Here is a 23,999-nt window from a genome sequence, read left to right as displayed (position 1 = left end):
TTCATAATGATGTTTCTAAACCTAGGTGGCCATTCACAAGTTTTCCCCATTCTGACCATATCTCCTATGTTTTCCAAGCTATTGTACTTTACGAAAGGATGTGTGCCAAGTCATGCCCATCATCTCTTTAAAAATGCATCTCCAGACTTCCTTCTCTCATGCGTCCCATTCCCTAATTAGCCTCACCACACTTAGTGTCTTAGTCTCCTGCACATTCCTAAATCATTGCTAGGATGTGACCTAGCATCTGCTGGTTCATTGTTTTTTCAATCCTTCCTATGTTACTTCATATTGTTATTTTTTTAATCTGTTTTTATTAGTTATTTCCTTTGTGACCTTTCCCTCCCCCACCAATTCATTTAACCCAGTGGCTGGACAGAGCAGTTCAGTAAACCTTCAATCCATGCTTATTTTTCTGACTTTCAGAAAAAAAAAAATTAAAGAAATATACTACTTTACAACCTAGGGAGAGGCAGTTTGGGGCTGAAAGGATCTGAGGCTTTACTGTTAGACAAAGCTAGGAACAAATCCTAGTTTTGCCTTTGGCAAGATTCTAAACTTCTTAGCCTCCTTATCCTTGAAGTGAGTAAGATAATGCTTATCTCCTGGGAAATTGATGAATAACTATGGAAAGCACCCTTCTAGATCCAGCCAACTTGGAAGGTGCTAAAGGAAAGGAAACCAGAATTTTGGGTGAACTACTTCTCAGCTTTCCATGTTCCCACTGCATGTCGTAATAGGCTGACCTACTGTCCCCTTGAGAGCCTGAAGTTTGGGGTGTCAGTAATGGTGTGGACAGGATACCTGGAGGGAGCCATATCTAGCGAAGAAATCAAGAAATCAGCCATTTGGGACTTCTCTAGAGGTCTGGTGGTTTGGGACTCCTGGCTTCCACTGCAAGGGCACAGGTTTGATCCCAGGTTGGGGAACAAGAATCCCACAGGCCATGTGATGCAGCTGAAAAAAAATATTAAAATTAAAAAAGAAAAAAGAAAACCAGGGGCTCCCCTGGTGGTTCAGTGGTAAGAATTCGCTTGTCAATGCAAGATACACGGCTTCCATTCCTGATCTGTGTCAGTTCCCGCATGTCACAGAGCAACTAAGCCCAGGCGCCACAAGTACTGAGCCCATGAGCAGAAACTACTGAAGCCCCTGTACCCTAGAGCCCATGCTCCCCAACATGAGAAATCCTCACACCACAACTAGAGAGTAGCCCCCCACTCAGGGCAACAAGAGAAAGCCTGCACAGCAATGAAGACCCAGCACTAAATAAATATATAAAAATTGAAAAACCAACTATCATTGAGGGCTTTGAAGATGATTAAAAGTTGTACATTAGTTCATCCGAAGAACTCTACCCCAAAATTAAAAAAAAAAAAAAAGTCATTCATTAAATATTCTTTGAACCTCTTACAGGAAGCCCTCTGAGTTTAGATTTTTGCCACAGGGCCCTGATTCAAATCTACTTTTGGGTTTATTTAGAAGTTGCTTGGAGTAAGCAAAGAGTCGGACACGACTGAGCGACTGAACTGAACTGAACTGAACTGGATTAAGCAAATAAATGAAAGGATTACATGTAAGCATCCCTACATGACAGGCGAGGAAAGATTTTAAAAAATCTACCCCAAAACCTCGCATAACAGCCTCAGGGTAGCAGACCTTGAAAATGATGAAGGAATAAATGAACGGAGGGATGAAGAAACGAATACTGAAAAACGAAAGACAGAGTCAGGGCTAGAACACAGACAGAGATCCTTGTTTGTTGCTGTTTTCGCCACAGTCTCTCAAGAGCCGAGCCTCACATCCTCCTTTACCATTTTCCTTCCTGTCATTGGGCCCTTCTATCTTCTCGCTCCAACTCCACCCCCGGAGCCGAGAGTCGCCCTCTGGTTCCCGCCCCGCCGGGAGGCCCTGTCCCTCCTGTCGCCCCGCCCCCGGCCTGGAGCCCCGCCCCGCGCCTGGCCCCGCGGGAATGAATGGCAGCGCGGCCGCGGCTCCGCTCGGGCGCTGATTGGCCCCCGGGCGCGGTGACGCTAGGGCGGCCGCGGGAGCACGCAGGCGGGCGGGGCGCGGGCAGCGGGGGGCGGGGCCGGGCCCCGGGAGGGGCGGGGCCTCCCGGCCGGGAGCTGTGGGGCCGGGCGGCCGGAGGCGGCGGGAGGCGGCCGGGCCGTTTAAGGGCCGCCCTCCCGCCCCCAGGCGCCCGGTCTGGCTCTGGCCCGGTCCCGACCCCCGGCCCGGCCCCGTCTGCGCTGCCCGGTCCAGCGGTCCGCCGGGCCCGGGGCGGCCCCCGGAGCCGCCACAGCTCCTGCGGGCCGCGCGCCCGGCCGCCGGCGCTGACGAGACGGAGCTCGCGGCCCCCGCGGAGGAGCAGGAGCATCGATGCGATTCCAGAGCCGATTCCAGCGGTGAGAGGCCAGCGCCCCGGGCCCGCCGCCCGCGCGTGTGGGGCCCGGCACCCCGCCCGCTCCTCCTCTCGTGTTCCTGGGACTCCCCGCCTCGCCGTCCCCGGGCGCCCCCGTTCCGGGAGCGGGGCTCGCGCCGGCCCGGGTCCCCACTGCTCGCTGCGGGCTGCAGTGCCCAGCCCTCGGACCCCGGTTGCCCTCCCGGGGCGTCGGTGGCCCGCCCGGCTTCGCCCTGCAGGGACAGCCTCTCGCTTGGTCCGGGGACCTGAACGCCGGCCGCAGGCACCGGCCCCGGATCTTCCGACCCCAGCCTTGGCCTGCACCCCTGACCGGGCTTGGGGGGCCCCCGAGGCTCCCGGACCCGAGCCAGGTTGCCCAGCCGGGGTGCTGAGGGTTTCCGGCGCTTTGTCTTTGAACGGCCGTGGCGGTGGGGGAAACTGAGGCAGGCTCCGCCGGTTTAGGCTTGCCTGCGGGGTTCTCGGGCTTCAAGCCCCAGCGTGTGCTATTTTGGGGCACCGCGCCAGGGCAGGTTAGCTTCTGGGCGGTGAGACCTGCAATTGACGCGCCTGGGTTAGGAAACGAGGAACCGAGGAGGCCCCCCGGAAGGCTGGCCTGCTGCTCTTGGGCTGGAGGGCCGGTGGGAACTCCAGCCTGGGGAGACACCGTGGCCTTAATCCTGACTCCAGGTCTCTGCCATCTAGCAATGAATGGGAGGCTGGCCATAATTCGAGAGGAAGCTCTGCGCTTTTTTTATTTCCCCCTAATTCTTCTTCGTGTAAGTGGGTGAAAGTTCACCTCTCGTGTGTTTGTGGTAACTCTCCATCCCTTTGTCTGAATCAGGCAGGCATCCCCACTCCCAGGCCTTCACCCTGAGCAGGCTAGCTTAGTGTGCAGTGACCGGGGGAGAATTTGGAAAAAAAAAACAAAGGCATGAAATCTCCCAAGGTTTTTGTTGCGTTTTTAGGCATTGCTTTTTATTACAAGATTTTAAAGTATGCTTTTTTTTTTTTCTTTTCTTTCCAGTGCTTTAATCCCTAGAAACCCTCTCACCTATTCTGCTGGTCTCATTCCTTCTCCAGAGTGACATTTGCACAGGGAGAGTTGGGGTAATCAGGGTGAAGACTTGGATTAACTTTTGAACATTGCTTATCACTCAGGGTGTTGAATGCCTGGCGGTGTTCACCTAATGGGAACATCATATCAGTTCTTCCGAAGGCAAAAGGGAACCATGATGTTCTGGCTTTAGAACATGAAGTCAGCCATGAGGACTGGAGGGGCTTTACGGGAGGATGTAACACAGGTTCAGCAGTGGTTGGCAAAACCCTGTATGTGTGGTTTGTTTGATTTGGTTTTACTTCTCTGCACATCTGTGCTCTTCCTGTTTTCCGGGAACAGTGGCAGTATTCTGTGCATTTACTGGTTTTTGTTAGATTAAAGAGTTCTATTTCTTTTCTGTCCTTTCCCTTCTTCTCCACAAAAAGAAGGAACTTGTGTTATTGTTTGTTGTGCAAACATTAGCAGTATTAAGAGGAATGAAAAACAAACACATCTTTAGATCCTACCATCTCAGCTGACTGAACTCTTCTATTTTGCTGGACATGAATCTATCCAGTCCTTATCACAATTGTAATGTGGTTTTGTGCTCTACTCCATTCATTTAAAAATTAAAAATACAGGCATTTTCTTTTGGTATAACATAGACATTGTAATTTCCGCAGCAACTGCACAATGTCAGTGGATATTTCATAGTTATTTTCTTGATGACATCTAGACCCACCCTGATTTTCTTTGCAGAATGAATGATCCCATAATTTCTTGTTTGGAAAGATATTTCTATAAATCAATTTGAACTTAGAAATAAAGTCTGCAAATAAGTGATATATTGTGGTCTGTACATTAACATATTGAGAGTACTGTTCTGCACCTCTTAAAAGCTGTGTTTGTTACCCATCTTGTGAGTATTTAGGATAGTTAACAGTTTGTAAATGACAGAGGAACCAGAAAGAGGAACACACTTATCTTTGAGCCCCTGTGTTCCTTCTGATAGATTCACCAGGACTCCATTGGAGAGCAGTAAAAACATTTCATTAGCCCATCCTTTGTGGCTGTGTCTAAAGTATAAGAAAACTTGAACCCCCTGCTGGCTTGTTCATAATGGAAACTTGGCGGTCACTGTGGCTTTGGATCAACTTCCAGAGTTCTGCCATATCTGGAGAAGAGCTGTAAGGACGCCTAACCCGGTATAGCAAGTGGAGGGCTTTATGCAGGCATGGCTCCACAAAAATCTTAGGATGTGAAAAATCCCACTCGGACACCTTTTATCTTTTGTGCTGTATCCCTTTCACACTTGATTCCACCCCCACATGGCACACAGAGTCATTCTCTCCCTTTCACAGCATCTCTGACTGATTAGAATACTTGCTAACGTTTATTGAATGCCTATCGCTGCCAGGCAGGTAGCTGGGTATTTGTAGATAACTCATCTCATCCCTAACTGTAACCCTGAAAGACAAACTTTCTACCCATTTAATGGAAGAGCCTTAGAGAATAAAAGAGAGCCTGCCATCATCACACAGCTGGAAAGGGTCAGACAGAAGGGTTCATGTCCCTTTCCGCCACCCATGCAGCCGTTTACCTCTGTCTCCCCGCCCACGCACACCTCCGTGATAGCACAGAGGCCTAGGACCCAGAGCTGCTAAAGTGCCTCACTGGTGTCCTGTTGGTGTGTGCCCGTTTCTCGAGCCTGGCAACCAGAAATCCAAGGAGAAGGATACTGCTTTCCGTAGCTCCAGCCTCGTGACCGCTGGTTAGTTTCAAATTGAATATGTGGGGAGGCATCTGATTCTAAAGCATTAGGAAGTGTTCCAGTGCTGCCTGTGGCCTCTCTCTTTATTCCAAGTTCTCAGAGCGTTGAATCATACACCGAGATTCAGTGAACACTGAAGAACACTGAAGTTCCTTATATGTGCCATTTCCCTTACTTAGTAATTAAGTTAAATGTCCCCCACTGCTATCACCACCTCTGGCCGCAGACACTTTTTCCTAAACATCATGCTTATTCATACAGGACAGCTAATCATAAGGTTGTCGTAGGGATCAGTTCTGTTGCTCCATCAAATGATCCTGAAGGAGCCCTTGAAATGTTCATGGTCTTATCCTTTGTCCATTTTGTTTTCACGAGATTGAGGATTCTCTTCGCTCTAAGACTGCCTGTTTTTATTGCATACAGAAATCCCCAGTGAAACTAACTGACGACAGGATCTCTCTCAGGATAATAAAATGCTTCAGCAGCAGGCAAAATCTCTGTCTTTTTATTCTCATTCAACATTTATTTATTAAGCTCCAACAATCAGCAGGACTTTGTGTTTGGGCCTGGAAATGAAATGGTAGACAAGGCAGCCTTCATGGAATTCACTTTACAGTGGGGAAAGATGAAATAAAAAAATACACAAGTTCAAAAACTCCAGTTCTTACTAACCATGATAAGGGCTCCGCTGAATCGACACTTAGGTAGGATGGTTGAGCCGAGTTTGACAGGTGAGAGGAGGGCTCGGCACACTGGAGGAGAATGTTCTGGGCAGAAGTAAACAGCAAACACAGATGCTCTGAGTCAGATCAGACCTGGTTGGTTTGAGGAGCAGAAAGGCTGTGATTGGCTGGAGGGAGGGAGAGGAAGGGAACCCCCAGCTGGAGAAGTCGGGAGGGCTCGCGGACTGCAGAGGTGGTGTTCCCAAGCACTTTGAGAAGCTGGACAGGTTTTAAGCTGGGCTTAGCGTGTGATGTGATCTGGTGGTAACAGACTCATGGCTGCTGGGTAAAGAAGAGAGTCCGTGTGCGGGCGGGCAGGGAGACCAGAGCCTTTGTTTACAGACCAGAGGAGTCGATGTCTTGATTTAAGGTAGTAACTTTGAAACTGTAGAGAGTGGGACTGTTTTGGAATATATTTTGAAGATAGCACAGACGTACTTGCATTTGGAGTATGGGGAACACAGGAATCAAGGACAGCTTCTGAGATTTGATCTCAGGCTCTGAGATCTGATGGAGCGTTGCAGATTTACCTTCAGAAGGCCCTGCTTTGAGCTAAAGATTTGGGGAGAGGTGGGGAGGCTGTGCTGTGTCTTCGCTGTAGCATGTGGGCCCTTGCTTGGGGCACAGGGGCTTCCTCCGGGCTTCCCATGAGGCACTGCTGGCAAAGAACCCCCCTGCCAGTGCAGGAAACCTAAGAGACCCAGGTTCAGTCTCTGGGTCAGGAAGGTGCCCTGGAGGAGGGCATGGCAACCCACTCCAGTATTCTTGCCTGAAGAATCCCATGGACAGAGGAGCCTGGCGGGCTGCCGTCTGTAGAGTTGCAAAGAGTCCGGACAACTGAAGTGACTTGGCAAGCACGTGTGGGCTTTCTCTAGTTGTGACACTTGGTGGGGGAGTGGGGAGGCTTCTGTTGTTGCGGCGTGGGCAGCACACCCGGTGTTAGAATGTTTTCCAGCATTGGATGGCCATCAGGATGGCTTTGCTTTAAGTGGAGGTGTCTTGCCTAAGTGGGTGCCATTTCCCATAACTCTTGAGAACCTTCCTCATTCATTTTGGGGGGAAGAGAACAGCCTCAGTGTGTGGGGTTTATTTGCATTTTACATCTGCTTTTCATGTAGGTCTTGGGTGACTAATTTCTTCTAATGATTTCTTCAAGAGGCAATGGGAGGCATGATTGTATTATAGAGAAATGGAAAAATGTAAATTTCCTGGCGGAACCATGTGCCATCCCACAGGGCCCCAGACAGTGCCTGGCATATCTGCTCTTCCCTTTCCTTATTGCCAGGATCTTGACCCTGCCCTTAAAGAGAAACTACCTTAAGTCACATGGCAGAATATTTTTCTCTGCAACTTCTGAGTTTATTTTTAACCTGAGTGATTCCAGGTGGGCACAAACATGTTAACACACATGGCCACTCAGCTTCCTTGCTTTTAAAGTCTATCCCTGTCTCTGTGTTATAGCCTGACTATTTTTAGACTGGGCTGCCAGAGATATAAATTGCTATTTTAGTCTGCAGGCTGGTGGTGGGTGGACAAACCCTACTGAGCGTGCCCTGCACAGAGAACTCACAGTTTAAGCTGCCCCCAGCTGCCCTGGAGCCCTGCTCTTTACAGTCCCTAGTGGGGAATGCTGCTTATAGCCCTGTCGTTACGTCTCAGGCTGAGAATCGGTAGGCCCTCGAATGCTGGGGACACTTTTAAAGCCTCCTTCCCAAGAGTGTAATTATTTTCCTTTTTAGTAATAACTGCCATATAGCAACAGTCTCGTCCCTTAGGAAATTAGTGAAATTATTTAAAGGATTGTCAGGGGAGAAAAGATTTATTTATCTGTGTGTGAGAATATCTTGGAATAATTCTGCAGCTGTTAACTGTACACTTCTCTCTAACAGTTTCCAAGCCATGTGATGAATCCCATTCAGTATGTGTATCTTTTTGCATGTTAGTTAGGTAGCTGCCCATTGCTGTTCCAGGGAAGGTATCTTCACAGTGCCAAATCCATTCCCTAGGCGATCTTCCACTCAAACTTTCAACGTCGGGTTGGCAGGGACTGCCACTTGATCTTTACTCATTTGCTCTAGGGATACCAAGGCCCTTCTTTAATTCAGGGAGAAAGTGTTGGCTGGTCTTTTGTTCGTAAACTGGACACTTTGGAATTGCTTGGCCACGTGTTTTAGTCAGTTTTGGGCAACCTGTCTGTGCCATTCAGATTAGCCTGGTACCATTTTTCCATTGTGTGAATTGATAAGACATGACTAGTCAGAACTCATTAGTGACGAGTAACAACATCTCCTCCCCCTACCCACACCCCCTCAGCTAACTCAAGCCAAAACCTACATTATTGTGCAAAGCCTGTTGACATCTTGCAGGCCCCAAGCCCAGGAATGCTGCTTGAATGCTCAGACCTGAGTGTCACCAGGGCTCTCAGACCCAGATGCCACCACGGTGCCCTTACCGCTGTGTGCTCTGCATCTGCTGCTTTCAGACAGCTGCCTTCTTACCTGCCTGAGCTTATATCTCACTCCTTCCAAAGAACACAGACTAAACCAGACTCCTTCGTGAAACACGGCGGGGGTGTGAGTTGGGCTTAGGGACCCTCACCCACACGCTGAAAGAAGGCAGCTGTTTCTCTCTGTAATGCACAGTGGTATTGGTGCTCTTCACTGCTTTGCTGGTTGCCACAAAATTAGCCCAGAGAGGGACTGGAACGTGGACACATATCTGTCTGTATGGTACAGACCTTACACACACCAAATGTTGGTGTTCAGATACAGGCACACTTTGGGGCTTCCCAGGTGGCTCAGTGATAAACAGCTCGCCTGCCAATACAAGAGATGCAAGAGACACAGGTTCGGTCCCTGGGTTGGGAAGATCCTGGCGACCTGCCCCAGTACTCATGCCTGGAAAATTCCATGGACAGAGGAGCCTGGGGGGTCACAAAGAGACACGACGATGCCCGTGCACACATGAGTGTTATGGCCAGTGCGTCAGGCGCTAGTCACATTTAGATTTTGGAGCAAACTCTTTTAATTCAGGAAGAATGCAGGTGAAAATGAACCCCTTGTTTCAAGTGGCCTGGAGGCAGCCAAGTATCATTTATTTAAGCTCTCTGGTGCCGGAACAGGTAATGCAATACAGGGAAACTAGTTTGGCAGCCCTGCTGATAATGGGATGGAGCCTTTAAAGATCTACATGTATAAAGCTTTATACATTTTGAGAGACAAAGTAGGAACTTGCAAATGCGTTGAATTCACATTAAATCGTGGTTACTGGTATTTGTGAAGTTTAGGAAAATGACCTTGATTTTTTCGATTTCATATTTGGTTGTGCCATTTTAATTTTTTTTTTTTTTTAACTATCCCAGTTGAAGAGTACCAGTTGAAGGGGATAGATGTGACTTTTGTTTGCTTTTGGTTGGTAGGTTTTTTGAATGAATTGAAAGAATACTTAATCCAGTTAACTAGGGCATTCACTTTAGACCATGGCTTTGGTTCAGTTTACACCAAAGCTTTGTGGCTTTGGTTTTATTCCAGTAACTAGGTATTTCCAGCAGTCACCTCTTCAGTTAGAATAGACCAGACAACCTCTGACAAGCTTTCCCATTGTTCTTTACACACTCTGAGCTTTTCTCATGGGATGTCTTTCTTTCTACAGGTTCATGAACCACCGGGCCCCCGCCAATGGCCGCTACAAGCCAACTTGTTACGAACATGCTGCTAATTGTTACACACATGCGGTGAGTACGAGCTTTCTGCCGTTTCCATGCTTCCCAAGCACTTTGGTGGGAAGAAGGGGCGATCATTTCTGTTAGTCTCAACCTCGTTAATCCGGTTCATCCATCCCTGTGACCTTTCCTGACCTAATATCAGTACTCGGTCATGTCACCAGAAACTGCGAGCCTGTCAGATACTTTGAATGCTCTGACCTACAGTCAGCTCTGTTGATCCTGAATTTGCTTTCTCAGATAAGATCTTCTTTGAAAGAAAGTAAGTGTTTAGTTATAAGAAAAATCAAACGAAATTATTTTCAAAGACTGTCACCCCTGGAAGGAAATGAATTACCTTTTCAAGACAGTCAGCTGAGTTCATTTAGCAAGAAGAGTTCACCATTTGCTGAGAAAGATTTTTTCCCTCAGTGATCCCCGAAAACAGGTAGCCACATCCTTCCCATCCCCACGGTCGCCATTGCTTCTCAGAGCAGATGTTAGTCCTCACTGTAAAAGAAAAGTTTAATTCCTGAATTCAATTTTTCTTCCTTCTAGAAACAAAGCATGTTCATTTTAAGAAAAATGGAAAATACCGAGAAATACATAAGAAAAGCAAAACTACCTAGAAAGTAAAGTTGCTCAGTCATGTCTGACTCTTTGAGACCCCATGGACTGTAGCCCGCCAGGCTCCTCCATCCATGGAATTTTCCAGGCAAGAACACTGGAGTGGGTTGCCTTTTCCTTCTCCAGGGGATCTTTCTGACCCAGGGACTGAACTCAGGTCTCCTGCATTGCAGGCAGACTCTTTACCAAATGAGCGGCCTGGGAAACCCAGTGTTTGTGTTTATGTGTATATTTTCATAGTTTCCCTATTAATTTCGTTTTATTAGCATTTTCTTGTGTCATTATAAATTTCTTTTTATCTATGATTTCATTATTCCCTTTGAAAGTTGCATCTAGTGAGATTTTTTGAGGGGAAAATGGTGGCTGGTATATAGTCTGAAGATAAAAGATGGCAATCAATTTATCCCTTTAGTGAAGAGTGTTTAGACCAGGCTAATTCAGTTATTTTAGACAGTGTTGTGTAAGTATAATATGTAGGTTACATATAAATGTTATTAGAATAAAATTTGTTTGAATTCAAGTTGTGCCTTTTCACTTCTTTAAGCCCCTTCTCCAAAGAATAGTCAGTGTTTCCTATAAAGGAACGTGATACCAAATAAGCCTGAAATAAACTAGTTTTGGTAGATTCCCTCGTAATCTAATAGAACAATGCTGTGTGGTCATTATTTAGCAGAAATCAGACTTTCCAAAGTATCAGTTCTATGTATTATAATAAAGTGACGTGAAAGTGTTAGTCACTCAGCTGTGTCCAACTCTTTGAGACTCCATAGACTGTAGCCCACCAGGCTCCTCTGTCCATGGAATTCTCCAAGCAAGAATACTGGAGTGGGTTGCCATGCCCTAGTATTATAATAGTAGAATTCAAATGTTATTTGTGGTATCGAAATGTTATTCTCTTTTATCACTGTCCTTTTTCTTTAGGTGTGCAAAAGATTTTTATTTCAATAATTGAAATGCTGAAATCTTGCTGAATATTTTTTCTTTAGAAAAGAGTTTCTACCTACCTTTTTTGTACATGCTTGCCCTGGATTTCAGTAATGAAATTTGGAGTAACCTCACTAGTGGACAGTCTCCCTGGACCTGTGGCTTAGATTCTCAGGCCAGGAAGGATTTGGTGAAGTTCTCTAGACTTGAGCTGACCCCTGTCTTTGCATTAATGACACACACTTTGTGAAGTGAGCTTCACAACACCAGAGGGTCAAAATGTGTAGAGTCCAAACTTAAAGAATGCACAGCCTAATTTGACTGTTAGCTGTACTTTCTAGATATCCATCTTTTATTCTTTTTTTTAATTGAAGTGTAGTTGATTTGCAATATTATGTCAGTTTCAATGGTACTGTAAAGTGATACAGTTTTATTTATATATACATATATATATATACACACATTTTTCTGATTATTTTTCATTTGTTGTTGTTCAGTCATTAAGTCGTATCTGACTCTTGTGACCCCATGGACTGTAGCACGCCAGGTTTCCCTGTCCTTCACTATCTCCCAGAGTTTGCTCAAATTCATGTCCGTTGAGTCAGTGATGCCATCCAACCATCTCATCCTCTGCCATTCTTCTTTTCCCTTCAGTCTTCCCAACATCAGGGTCTTTTTCAATGAGTTGGCTCTTCGCATCAGGTTGCCAAGGTATTGGAGCTTCAGCTTCATCATCAGTCCTTCCAATGAATATTCAGGATTGATTTATTTTAGGATTGACAGGTTTGATCTCCTTATAGTAGAAGGGACTCTCAAGAGTCTTATCCAGTACCACAATTTGAAAGCATCTATTCTTCAGTGCTCAGCCTTCTTTATTGTCCAGCTCTCACACTTGTACATGACTCTGGAAAAACCATAGCCTTGACTATATGGACCTTTGTCAGCAAAGTGATGTCTCTGCTTTTTAATACACTATCTGGGTTTGTTATAGCTTTCTTTCCAAGTCACAAGCGTCTTAAAATTTCATGACTGCAGTCACTGTCCACAGTGATTTTGAGCCCGAGAAAATAAAATCTGTCCCTGTTTCCACTTTTTCTCCTCCTATTTGCCATGAAGTGATGGGACCAGATGCCATGATATCATTTTTTGAATGTTGAGCTTTAAGCCAGCCTTTTCATTATAGGTTATTATAAGATGTTGACTATAGTTCCATCTACTATACAGTAAACCTTTAAGCTTTTCTATTTGTCTAGTGGTGTGTATTTGTTAATCCCATAGTGCTAGCTTGCCCCCCACTCCCCTTCCCCTCTGGTTCTCATGTTTATTTTCTATGTCTGTGACTCTGTTTCTGCTTTGTATATAGATTCATTAATTTTATTTTTTAGATTTCACACATAAGTGATATCATATATTTCTTTGACTTCACTTAGTATGATAATCTCTAGGTCCCTCCATATTGCTACAAATCGGCAATATTTCATTTTTTTAGGACTGAGTAATATTCTATTATGTGTGTGTGTATGTATATATGTATGTATGTGTATATGTTTATACATATCCCACCTTCTTTATCCGCTCATCTTTTGATAGACATTTGGGTTGTTTCCATTTTTTATTCTTAACTAAATGTCTGATGAATTTAACAGAGCTAAAAGTAAAGTTATTTCTTAAGATAATTGTCCCTTAAGAAAATAAGCGTGTGTGTGTGTGTATGTGTGTGTATATATTTAAGTCTACATCAGGATTAGGATATAAGGGATATGAAAGTTTGAATAACGGTTTATATGGCCTTTTCTTTCACTTACTGTTCCAGTATACAGCCATCGTTTTATCCATTTACCAACTGCAAAGTACTGATAAAAGTTAGAAAAACAGTGTCCTGATAGTTTTCAAAATACTGACCTTATAAAAGCAACCAGTGAAGTGCTTATTATTTAGCATAATGCTGAGCATTTAAATATAATTGTTTGGTTGTTGAGATGCACAGATCACCTTTAAGAATAATATTTGCTTGAAATAGGCCTGAATAATCCTTTAGTTTATCTGTCCTGGATGGTCATCAGGAATACTTCCATAAACCAAAGTTAAGGAAAAACTGACAAAACATACACATTAATTTTTTAGAACAGAAAATGTCATCTTATTAAACTTACTAAACTGTATCCCTGATTGTTGGATTTCAGAGAGCATTAAAATTTCTAAAATCTACATAACAAAAAACTTCCATCTAAATTTTCATTAACAGGAAGATACTTTAACATAAAAGAAAAATAGAAAGGACATAATCTCAAAATAAATTAAAGTTTGTTTTATGAAAAACTTACTTTGTTGTCCCTGATTTTCACATTTTGTTCTGGGCCATTATAATCAGCATTTGAAATTCAGTGCTGATCCTATCTGGAGGATTTAATATTCTGTTGTAAGAGAGAAAACATAGGTGTTGGAGACAAAAATAGATGAGATTTCTAAAGTTTGCATTCTTTGCCAGGTATGTTTATTCTGCTATCTAATAAAGTAGTTTATTCGGATGAGTTCTATTATTATAAAATGTTTATTAGTCATGCTGTTATGACTAGACTTTGCACTTTGTGTCCATATGTAGTGTAAAATATGGTGCAAAAGCAAAATTCCCTCTTAAGATTCTCGTCTCTTATAAGTATTTGACTCGGTAGGAGTGGATTACCCTTGTCTGCTTGAAAGGTACTATTAAAAATGAAATAATCCGGGAACTTTCCTGGTGGTTCAGTGTCTGAGGTTCCATCCTCCCAGGGCAGGGTGCCTGCGTGCAGTCCCTGGTTGGGAAGCTAGATCTCGCATGCTGCCACCAAGATCTGGCACAGCCAAATAGGTAAATAAATCTCAAAAAATGAGATAACCCAAAGACCCTTTCACCCCTTTCATTCTGCAGTAGCCCCCAAACTGGTGGAATGTAGACAAGCCCGACTAGAAATGAGGACCTATGATTGGACAAATGATTTGAGTGTGGTGTGTACATTATACTTACTGATTTGATTCATTTAGTTACCCTTTGCTGAAATTTGGGGTTTCAGTAGCACTTTGGGAAAACAGGAAAGACTATCTAAAGATCAAGTCATCCCTGGGAAATCTGGGTACATGCTTGGTAGCGAAATTAGGATAGAGGACGTTTGTTTTGCAACAGTTGAGTAATTTTGCTGCCTGACTGTCCCCATTGGCAGGCACAGGTTCCAGGCCCTAAACACAGTACCTGTTCTCACTGCGGCAAAACATCAGCTTCATCTGGTTCTTGTTCTAATTATCCAGGAAAGGAAATGTTTGTTTTAAAGTGATCTTCCTAAAGTTGTCCCTGGTAAACCTGGGTATTTTTAACAGTTCTCAGTTCAGTGTTTTACTGAATATTTATTTTTCTTTCCCTTTCTCTCAGTTCCTCATTGTTCCGGCCATTGTGGGCAGTGCTCTCCTTCACCGGCTCTCTGATGACTGCTGGGAAAAGATAACAGCTTGGATTTATGGAATGGGCCTCTGCGCCCTCTTCATCGTTTCCACAGTATTCCACATCATAGCATGGAAAAAGAGCCACTTAAGGTACCGTGAATGGCAGTTGTTTCCACAGGTCACATAGAATAACTGGTTCAGGTTGGCCTCTCTTGCTGGCATGCTCTGGGCAGGGGAGGCAAGGAGTGGACGTTTCCCTTCCTGGCAGACTCAGCTGTCCCATTGCTCAGGAAATTTTCCGTGGACTGGAAGGAGTTTGAGGACCCCCATGTGTGTCTTTAAAAAGCGCGTCTTTGTTCAGAAAACAAACAAAACCACATTGCTGGGAATTCCCTGGCAGCTCAGTTAGGACTCTGCACCCTCACTGCTGGAGCCCCGGGTTCAGTCCCTACTCAGGGATCCTGCAAGCCCCGCTGCACAGCTGAAATAAAACCCAACCAGCCAGCAAGCAAACAAACCCACGTTGCTTCCCTGGGGCTGAGTGTGTGGAATCCTGACGCCTGTTCTCCGCTGCAGCTGCGGGGTGGTGGGCAGTACCCTGGACTTGGACTCGTCAGTTGGGTTTTGAGTCCCAGCCCTGCAACCTAGCCTCAGTTTCCTCATCACTAAAATGAGAATGGTAATGCCCGACTGGTGGGCTGTTGTGATAGGTGAATGAGATGAGGCATGTGAGAGTAACTAAAAATTACAATCACTGCAGCTATACTGCAGGTATATTACAGCTCGGGTTACTGTTTTGCAAAGTTCAGCTTTCAGAATTAGGTCTGGTGTACCTACTCAAACAAAACACACGTATGTTGCTACCTATTAGTTATTAAACACTTTCCAAACAATACTGTGGTCCCTCGCCTCCCAACCAGAAGAACATAAAAATGTTCATCCTTTGAGTGACGGGTTAATATGCGGGAATACAAAGGTAGAGTACACCATTTAGTTGCTTATGAAATAGATTCTGCACAACCCCAAAGGGCAAAGTTTCTTCTCTGAAAGGAAGATTTAGAGTAGACCTAAAGTGATTTGATGTAATATTAGAAGGTAATTTTTGGTTTTATAGAATGTTCAAAGAAATCTCAAGCTATTTGGACAACCTAACATTAAAAAGATACACTTTATTTAAAAGCAGGATTTGGGATTCTGCTAGTGATGAGATGGTTACTAGCTTCCTCACATTTAAAGATCAGAGTTTTAGAACCAGAAAGATCCTTAAGGAACATCTAATCCAAACCCCATCATTTTCACCTGGGGAAACTGAGATCCAGAGAAGCACCCTGACTGGCCCGAGTCATTGATACCAGCAGAATCTGATTGTCCCAGGTCCTCTGACTCTGGTTCTGAGGTTTACTTCCACTGCACCCTTCACATTATTGCTTATAGTTTGTAGTCTGCTGCCTTCACCCAGAAGCTGACAGTTCCGAGCTTAAAACCACAGCGTTGAATCATGAAGGAGCCGTGGGACACACTCAGGCAAGCCTGCAAAGTACCTGTCCTGACTCTTCAGGACACGCTGTCGCAGAGGCCAGAGCACCTCATTATCTTTTTGGCATAGTGCAGTACCTGTGATTGCCTTGTCTGACTTAGCTTTGCTAGCTAGATTTCTGAATCAATAAAGAGTTGTAGGTACCTGCTTCAGTATTCAGGGCCTCCCTGCCAGGGCCTGAGAAGAAGGTGTAAGAGAAACCAATCTCTCTTGAACCTTGCAATAGCACTGCTAGAATCATAAGCTATGGGTGGACTTTTGCTCTGCATTAATTCTTAAAAATATCCCAGTATATCCTTAATTTAAGTAAAAGAGGGAAGGAACGAGCATTGGTTAAGTACCTACTGTGTGCTGGGTGCTGTGCTAATCACACAGCTACATCGATTTCATTTAATGTGCATACACACTCTGATAGAGATGTTGTTATTTCTTTTTTTTTTTTTTTTCCAGTGGGTTTTGTCATACATTGACATGAATCAGCAATAGATTTACACGTATTCCCCATCCTGATCCCCCCTCCCACCTCCCTCTCCACCCGATTCCTCTGGGTCTTCCCAGTGCACCAGGCTCGAGCACTTATCTCATGCATCCCACCTGGGCTGGTGATCTGTTTCACCATGGATAATATACATGCTGTTCTTTCGCAACATCCCACCCTCACCTTCTCCCACAGAGTTCAAAAGTCTGTTCTGTACTTCTGTGTCTCTTTTTCTGTTTTGCATATAGGGTTGTCATTACCATCTTTCTAAATTCCATATATATGTGTTAGTATGCTGTAATGTTCTTTATCTTTCTGGCTTACTTCACTCTGTATAATGGGCTCCAGTTTCATGCATCTCATTAGAACTGGTTCAAATGAATTCTTTTTAACGGCTGAGTAATATTCCATGGTGTATATGTACCACAGCTTCCTTATCCATTCATCTGCTGATGGGCATCTAGGTTGCTTCCATGTCCTGGCTATTATAAACAGTGCTGCGATGAACATTGGGGTGCACGTGTCTCTTTCAGTTCTGGTTTCCTCAGTGTGTATGCCCAGAAGTGGGATTGCTGGGTCATATGGCAGTTCTATTTCCAGTTTTTTAAGAAATCTCCACACTGTTCTCCATAGCGGCTGTACTAGTTTGCATTCCCACCAACAGTGTAAGAGGGTTCCCTTTTCTCCACACCCTCTCCAGCATTTATTGCTTGTAGACTTTTGGATAGTAGCCATCCTGACTGGCGTGTAATGGTACCTCATTGTGGTTTTGATTTGCATTTCTCTGATAGTGAGTGATGTTGAGCATCTTTTCATGTGTTTGTTAGCCATCTGTATGTCTTCTTTGGAGAAATGTCTGTTTAGTTCTTTGGCCCATTTTTTGATTGGGTCTTTTATTTTTCTGGAATTGAGCTGCAGGAGTTGCTTGTATACTTTTGAGATTAATCCTTTGTCTGTTTCTTCATTTGCTATTATTTTCTCCCAATCTGAGGGCTGTCTTTTCACCTTACTTATAGTTTCCTTTGTAGTGCAAAAGCTTTTAAGTTTCATTAGGTCCCATTTGTTTATTTTTGCTTTTATTTCCAATATTCTGGGAGGTGGGTCATAGACGATCTTGCTGTGATTTATGTCGGAGAGTGTTTTGCCTATGTTTTCCTCTAGGAGTTTTATAGTTTCTGGTCTTACATTTAGATCTTTAATCCATTTTGAGTTTATTTTTGTGTATGGTGTTAGAAAGTGTTCTAGTTTCATTCTTTTACAAGTGGTTGACCAGTTTTCCCAGCACCACTTGTTAAAGAGGTTGTCTTTTTTCCATTGTATATCCTTGCCTCCTTTTGTCAAAGATAAGGTGTCCATAAGTTCGTGGATTTATCTCTGGGCTTTCTATTCTGTTCCATTGATCTATATTTCTGTCTTTGTGCCAGTACCATACTGTCTTGATGACTGTGGCTTTGTAGTATAGTCTGAAGTCAGGCAGGTTGATTCCTCCAGTTCCATTCTTCTTTCTCAAGATTACTTTGGCTATTCGAGGTTTTTTGTATTTCCATACAAATTGTGAAATTATTTGTTCTAGTTCTGTGAAAAATATCGTTGGTAGCTTGATAGGGATTGCATTGAATCTATAGATTGCTTTGGGTAGAATAGCCATTTTGACAATATTGATTCTTCCAGTCCATGAGCATGGTATGTTTCTCCATCTGTTCGTGTCCTCTTTGATTTCTTTCATCAGTGTTTTATAGTTTTCTATGTATAGGTCTTTTGTTTCTTTAGGTAGATATATTCCTAAGTATTTTATTCTTTTTGTTGCAGTGGTGAATGGTATTGTTTCCTTAATTTCTCTGTCTGTTTTTTCATTGTTAGTATATAGGAATGCAAGGGATTTTTGTGTGTTAATTTTATATCCTGCAACTTTACTATATTCATTGATTAGCTCTAGTAATTTTCTGGTAGAGTCTTAAGGGTTTTCTATGTAGAGGATCATGTCATCTGCAAACAGCGAGAGTTTCACTTCTTCTTTTTCTATCTGGATTCCTTTTACTTCTTTTTCTGCTCTGATTGCTGTGGCCAAAACTTCCAACACTATGTTGAATAGTAGTGGTGAGAGTGGGCATCCTTGTCTTGTTCCTGATTTCAGGGGAAATGCTTTCAATTTTTCACCATTAAGGGTGATACTTGCTGTGGGTTTGTCATATATAGCTTTTATTATGTTGAGGTATGTTCCTTCTATTCCTGCTTTTTGGAGAGTTTTAATCATAAATGAGTGTTGAATTTTGTCAAAGGCTTTCTCTGCATCTATTGAGATAATCATATGGTTTTTATCTTTCAATTTGTTAATGTGGTGTATTACATTGATTGATTTGCAGATATTAAAGAATCCTTGCATTCCTGGGATAAAGCCCACTTGGTCGTGGTGTATGATTTTTTTAATATGTTGTTGGATTCTGTTTGCTAGAATTTTGTTAAGGATTTTTGCATCTATGTTCATCAGTGATATTGGCCTGTAGTTTTCTTTTTTTGTGGCATCTTTGTCTGGTTTTGGAATTAGGGTGATGGTGGCCTCATAGAATGAGTTTGGAAGTTTACCTTCCTCTGCAATTTTCTGGAAGAGTTTGAGTAAGATATGTGTTAGCTCTTCTCTAAATTTTTGGTAGAATTCAGCTGTGAAGCCATCTGGTCCTGGGCTTTTGTTTGCTGGAAGATTTTTGATTACAGTTTCGATTTCCTTGCTTGTGATGGGTCTGTTAAGATCTTCTATTTCTTCCTGGTTCAGTTTTGGAAGGTTATACTTTTCTAAGAATTTGTCCATTTCATCCAAGTTGTCCATTTTATTGGCATAGAGCTGCTGATAGTAGTCTCTTATGATCCTTTGTATTTCAGTGTTGTCTGTTGTGATCTCTCCATTTTCATTTCTAATTTTGTTAATTTGGTTCTTCTCTCTTTGCTTCTTAATGAATCTTGCTAATGGTTTGTCAATTTTGTTTATTTTTTCAAAAAACCAGCTTTTAGCTTTGTTGATTTTTGCTATGGTCTGTTTAGTTTCTTTTGCATTTATTTCTGCCCTAATTTTTAAGATTTCTTTCCTTCTGCTAACCCTGGGGTTCTTCATTTCTTCCTTCTCTAATTGCTTTAGGTGTAGAGTTAGGTTATTTATTTGGCTTTTTTCTTGTTTCTTGATGTGAGCCTGTAATGCTATGAACCTTCCCCTTAGCACTGCTTTTACAGTATCCCATAGATTTTGGGTTGTTGTGTTTTCATTTTCATTCATTTCTATGCATATTTTGATTTCTTTTTTGATTTCTTCTATGATTTGTTGGTTATTCAGAAGCGTGTTATTTAGCCTCCATATGTTTGAATTTTTAACAATTTTTTTCCTGTAATTGAGATCTAATCTTACTGCACTGTGGTCAGAAAAGATGACTGGAATGATTTCAATTTTTTTGAATTTTCCAAGACCAGATTTATGGCCCAGGATGTGATCTATTCTGGAGAGGGTTCCGTGTGCACTTGAGAAAAAGGTGAAGTTGATTGTTTTGGGGTGAAGTGTCCTATAGATATCAATTAGGTCTAGCTGGTCCATTGTGTCATTCAAGGTTTGTGTTTCCTTGTTAATTTTCTGTTTAGTTGATCTATCCATAGTTGTGAGTGGGGTATTAAAGTCTCCCACTATTATTGTGTTACTATTAATTTCCTCTTTCATACTTGTTAGCATTTGCCGTACATATTGTGGTGCTCCTATGTTGGGTGCATATATATTTATAATTGTTATATCTTCTTCTTGCATTAATCCTTTGATCATTATGTAGTGTCCTTCTTTGTCTCTTTTCACATCCTTTATTTGAAAGTCTATTTTATCTGATATGAGTATTGCGACTCCTGCTTTCTTTGGGTCTCCGTTTGCGTGAAATATTTTTTTCCAGCCCTTCACTTTTAGTCTGTATGTGTCTCTTGCTTTGAGGTGGGTCTCTTGTAGACAGCATATATAGGGGTCTTGTTTTTGTATCCATTCAGCCAATCTTTGTCTTTTGGTTGGGGCATTCAACCCATTTACATTTAGGGTAATTATTGATAGGTGTGGTCCCGTTGCCATTTACTTTGTTGTTTTGGGTTCACGTTTATACAACCTTTCTGCATTTCCTGTCTAGAGAAGATCCTTTAGCATTTGTTGAAGAGCTGGTTTGGTGGTGCTAAATTCTCTCAGCTTTTGCTTGTCTGTAAAGCTTTTGAATTCTCCTTCATATCTGAATGAGATCCTTGCTGGGTACAGTAATCTAGGTTGTAGGTTATTCTCTTTCATTACTTTCAGTACGTCCTGCCATTCCCTTCTGGCCTGGAGGGTTTCTATTGATAGATCAGCTGTTATCCTTATGGGAATCCCTTTGTGTGTTATTTGCTGTTTCTCCCTTGCTGCTTTTAATATTTGTTCTTTGTGTTTGATCTTTGTTAATTTGATTAATATGTGTCTTGGGGTGTTTCGCCTTGGGTTTATCCTGTTTGGGACTCTCTGGGTTTCTTGGACTTGGGTGGCTATTTCCTTCCCCATTTTAGGGAAGTTTTCAGCTATCTCCTCGAGTATTTTCTCATGGCCTTTCTTTTTGTCTTCTTCTTCTGGGATTCCTATGATTCGAATGTTGGGGCGTTTCACATGAGATGTTGTTATTTCTGTTTTACCTGTGAGGAGGGTGAGTGTCGGAGAGGCGGGTGGTGGGATTTTATTTTTTTTAATATTTTATTTGTTTATTATTTTTTGGGCTGCACCAGGCGTTAGATGCTGCAGGTGAACTCTTAGTTATGGCAGGTGGGGTCTAGTTCCCACGCCAGGGCTCACGCCCGGCCCTGCGCGCTGGCAGCATGGAGTCTCAGCCCTGGGCCGGCAGGGCAGTCCCTGGGGGGTGGGTCTTGAACAAGCTGCAGTTTGACTTTGGGTGCTGTCACTGTCTGGAAAGCAGAATTAGAAAGGCCAAAACTGGCTCAGAATCACAGTCGTGTAAGCAGTTAAAAAAAGATTCCCCTCTTCCCTCCACCTCTGCCTCATTTTCTAGCCCTGTTAAGTCAGCATCTTCTGGACTGGAGTTTGTGACTGTATTGTAGCTTCCCCGGGCGATTCTGAAAGACAGTCAGGCTTGAGAACATTAATGTAGTGACCAGCACTGCCCAGCTGAACACCCTCGGCCTGCTGGCTGCTGCAGTGTGTGTGTTGAGGCAGGTCTAATTCTGGTGAACCACCGAGCCATTGTGTCCACCCCTTGGGCCGAAAGTGGATTAAAGACAGTGCAGTGCGTTTGTCCTTCTTACGTTCCCTCAGTAAAGGGCAGATCCTGCCTCATCCGCTCTGTGAATAGACCTCAGGGAGCCAGATCGTGTACACTTCCTGACCCTTCAGTTGCAGAAGGAGAAAACCTGCTTATAAGCGCAGGTGGCTACCCTCTTGACAGCAGATACACCTTTTTCTCCCCTTGTTTGTGTCGTTGCTGTCCTAAATTAGTTTCTAAATTTGCTTTATTGCAACTTACTGTCTACATTAAGGTATTTGGAGTAAAGGCTGCTTCAGAGACTTTTGAAAAAGACTGTGGCTTGAGGGAGTATTTTACTGAGCCTTCACAGGTTTGTGCCCTGCACTATGGTAGGGGTTGAGAGGTGGTCTGCCCTCCGGGAACTTCATTTTCCTGTTAGATAGGATCTAAAAGAAATGGAAAACATCAGAAAGCACAGATTTTGCTTGTTAGTTTTTAACAATTTCAGAGTTTCTGATTGTTGTGGGATTCTTACATGGAGAGGATCTTCGGTATGTGTAATCTTTAATAATAAAATAAAGCTTTTATTCGTGGCTTCATCTTATTAAAAAAAGCCGTGTGACTTTGAAGGCCAGTTTACGTGTGCCATGAGAACTGAAAACGGTGGCAGTCACGGCCTAGCGGCGTGATAACCCCTACTTACGGTCTCATTTCCTGAGAACTTGGTCTGATGTGTCTCCCCCACAGGACGGTGGAGCATTGCTTTCACATGTGCGACAGGATGGTCATCTATTTCTTCATTGCTGCGTCCTACGCGCCATGGTAAGATACAGTTTGTCTGTTTCTGAAGACAGCATTTTTATGAGAGAATTCTCAGTCCTTCCCTCCTGTCTTCCTGTCCCTGCCCTCCACCCCAAAAAACATCCATACATGGTGTTTTTTTTTTCCTTTCCCATTTTGATTTGCTTGAGTCAGATTGCAGATTTTAAGGAAAGAAGGTTGCTGACATTCAGAATACATATCTGCACTGGAATGTTTGAGCGAAGTGCTACAAAGTTGTGTGTAGGCAGCACGCTCACTTTGGAAATATATTACCTTTGCCTTCCATATTTTTCCTCTGTGCTTCTGCTATTCAGAATACTTGGACATCTAATTGTTTAAATGGAAATGCTATAAATATATATATATAAAGAAAACAAGCTAACTTTTTAAGTTTATACTGCTTGTCTTCACAGCACAGTAGCTACTATATGTGGAGTGCGTCTCTCGTTTCTTCAGCTATATGAATAAGGGAGCTAGCCTAATTAGTTAGCTATTTAAAATGCCTAGTATTCAGTTCAGTGTCCTGGTTCTTCCTGTCTTTTTGGTATAGACAAGATAGAGTCTTTTGCTGTTTTGAATCCATAATTAAAGAAAAATTAGTTTTCCTCTACCACGGTGTGGTCCAGTTTTAACCACTAGGAAATTCATATTATGCCGTCAACTATTATAGTCATTACAAACAGCTGGTCTCTGGATTCTGACTAATGTGGCATCCATCATTCAAAAGAAACCTAATTATGTGTTGTAGTAAAAAGTAAGTGCTGTCTCTCCCCAGTACCTGTTACTAAATTATAGGTCTGCATCATGTTGGAGCCAGAATACTTGGAGGCTTTTGTGAAGTATACCTCAATTTAAAATAAGTAAATAAAAATTTTAAATGTAGACTGAGGAAACAGATATTACAGTAAACAGTTTGTTCACATGTAAGTCTCCGATATGCAGATGGTACCTTTTCCATTTGGAAATATTAATTTTATAGTAATAGTCATTCAGAATAACATTTTTTTCCCCATATCCTTAATCAGAATTTAGTACAGATGAATTTGTAGCATTTTAAATTCAGGCTTCACAGGAGTTCATGGTTAAATTCTAACAAAATATCTTACATGACGTATGTTGGGCTAATTCTTCTGATGTTTTCTCTTGGCAGAGATACTTGGTCTGTGTATTAGGTATCTGGTATGTGTGTGTGTGTGATCCGGGTCAGGGTTTTGTTCCCAGTAATCTTTGTAAACAGTCTGCTCTCAAGTACGCAGTCAGGAATGAGAAGGCAAGTGCCTTTGCAGCAGCCCGCCTAGTCAGGAAAGTCAGGTATCACGGTGTGCTGGGACTCAGC

At 43.1% G+C, this 23,999-nt stretch overlaps 1 protein-coding gene across 5 annotated transcripts in view; it reads left to right on the top strand.

Annotated features, from left to right (window-relative positions):
• The first annotated feature begins 2,195 nt into the window (after positions 1-2,195).
• The window catches only part of MMD (monocyte to macrophage differentiation associated), a 64,151-nt gene continuing 42,347 nt past the window's right edge, over positions 2,196-23,999 (top strand). For 2 of the 5 annotated variants that reach the window (XR_009692917.1, XR_009692916.1), the window contains exons 1-4: positions 2,199-2,405; positions 9,582-9,663; positions 14,585-14,745; positions 22,589-22,663. Coding sequence is in view for 2 of the 5 variants with exons in the window: in XM_061142575.1 (XP_060998558.1) it covers positions 2,380-2,405; positions 9,582-9,663; positions 14,585-14,745; positions 22,589-22,663 (344 nt within the window). In the remaining 3 variants the exon portion in view is untranslated. Of the gene's footprint in view, positions 2,406-9,581; positions 9,664-10,188; positions 10,346-14,584; positions 14,746-22,588; positions 22,664-23,999 lie in introns of those variants that run through there. The other 3 variants (XR_009692915.1, XM_061142575.1, XM_061142577.1) reach the window with 3 other exon arrangements.

This window comes from Dama dama, chromosome 5 (assembly GCF_033118175.1).
Source record: "Dama dama isolate Ldn47 chromosome 5, ASM3311817v1, whole genome shotgun sequence".
NCBI lineage: Eukaryota > Metazoa > Chordata > Mammalia > Artiodactyla > Cervidae > Dama > Dama dama.
The sequence above is the reverse complement of the archived record's forward strand: the minus strand, read 5'-3'. Positions and strand labels throughout refer to the sequence as shown.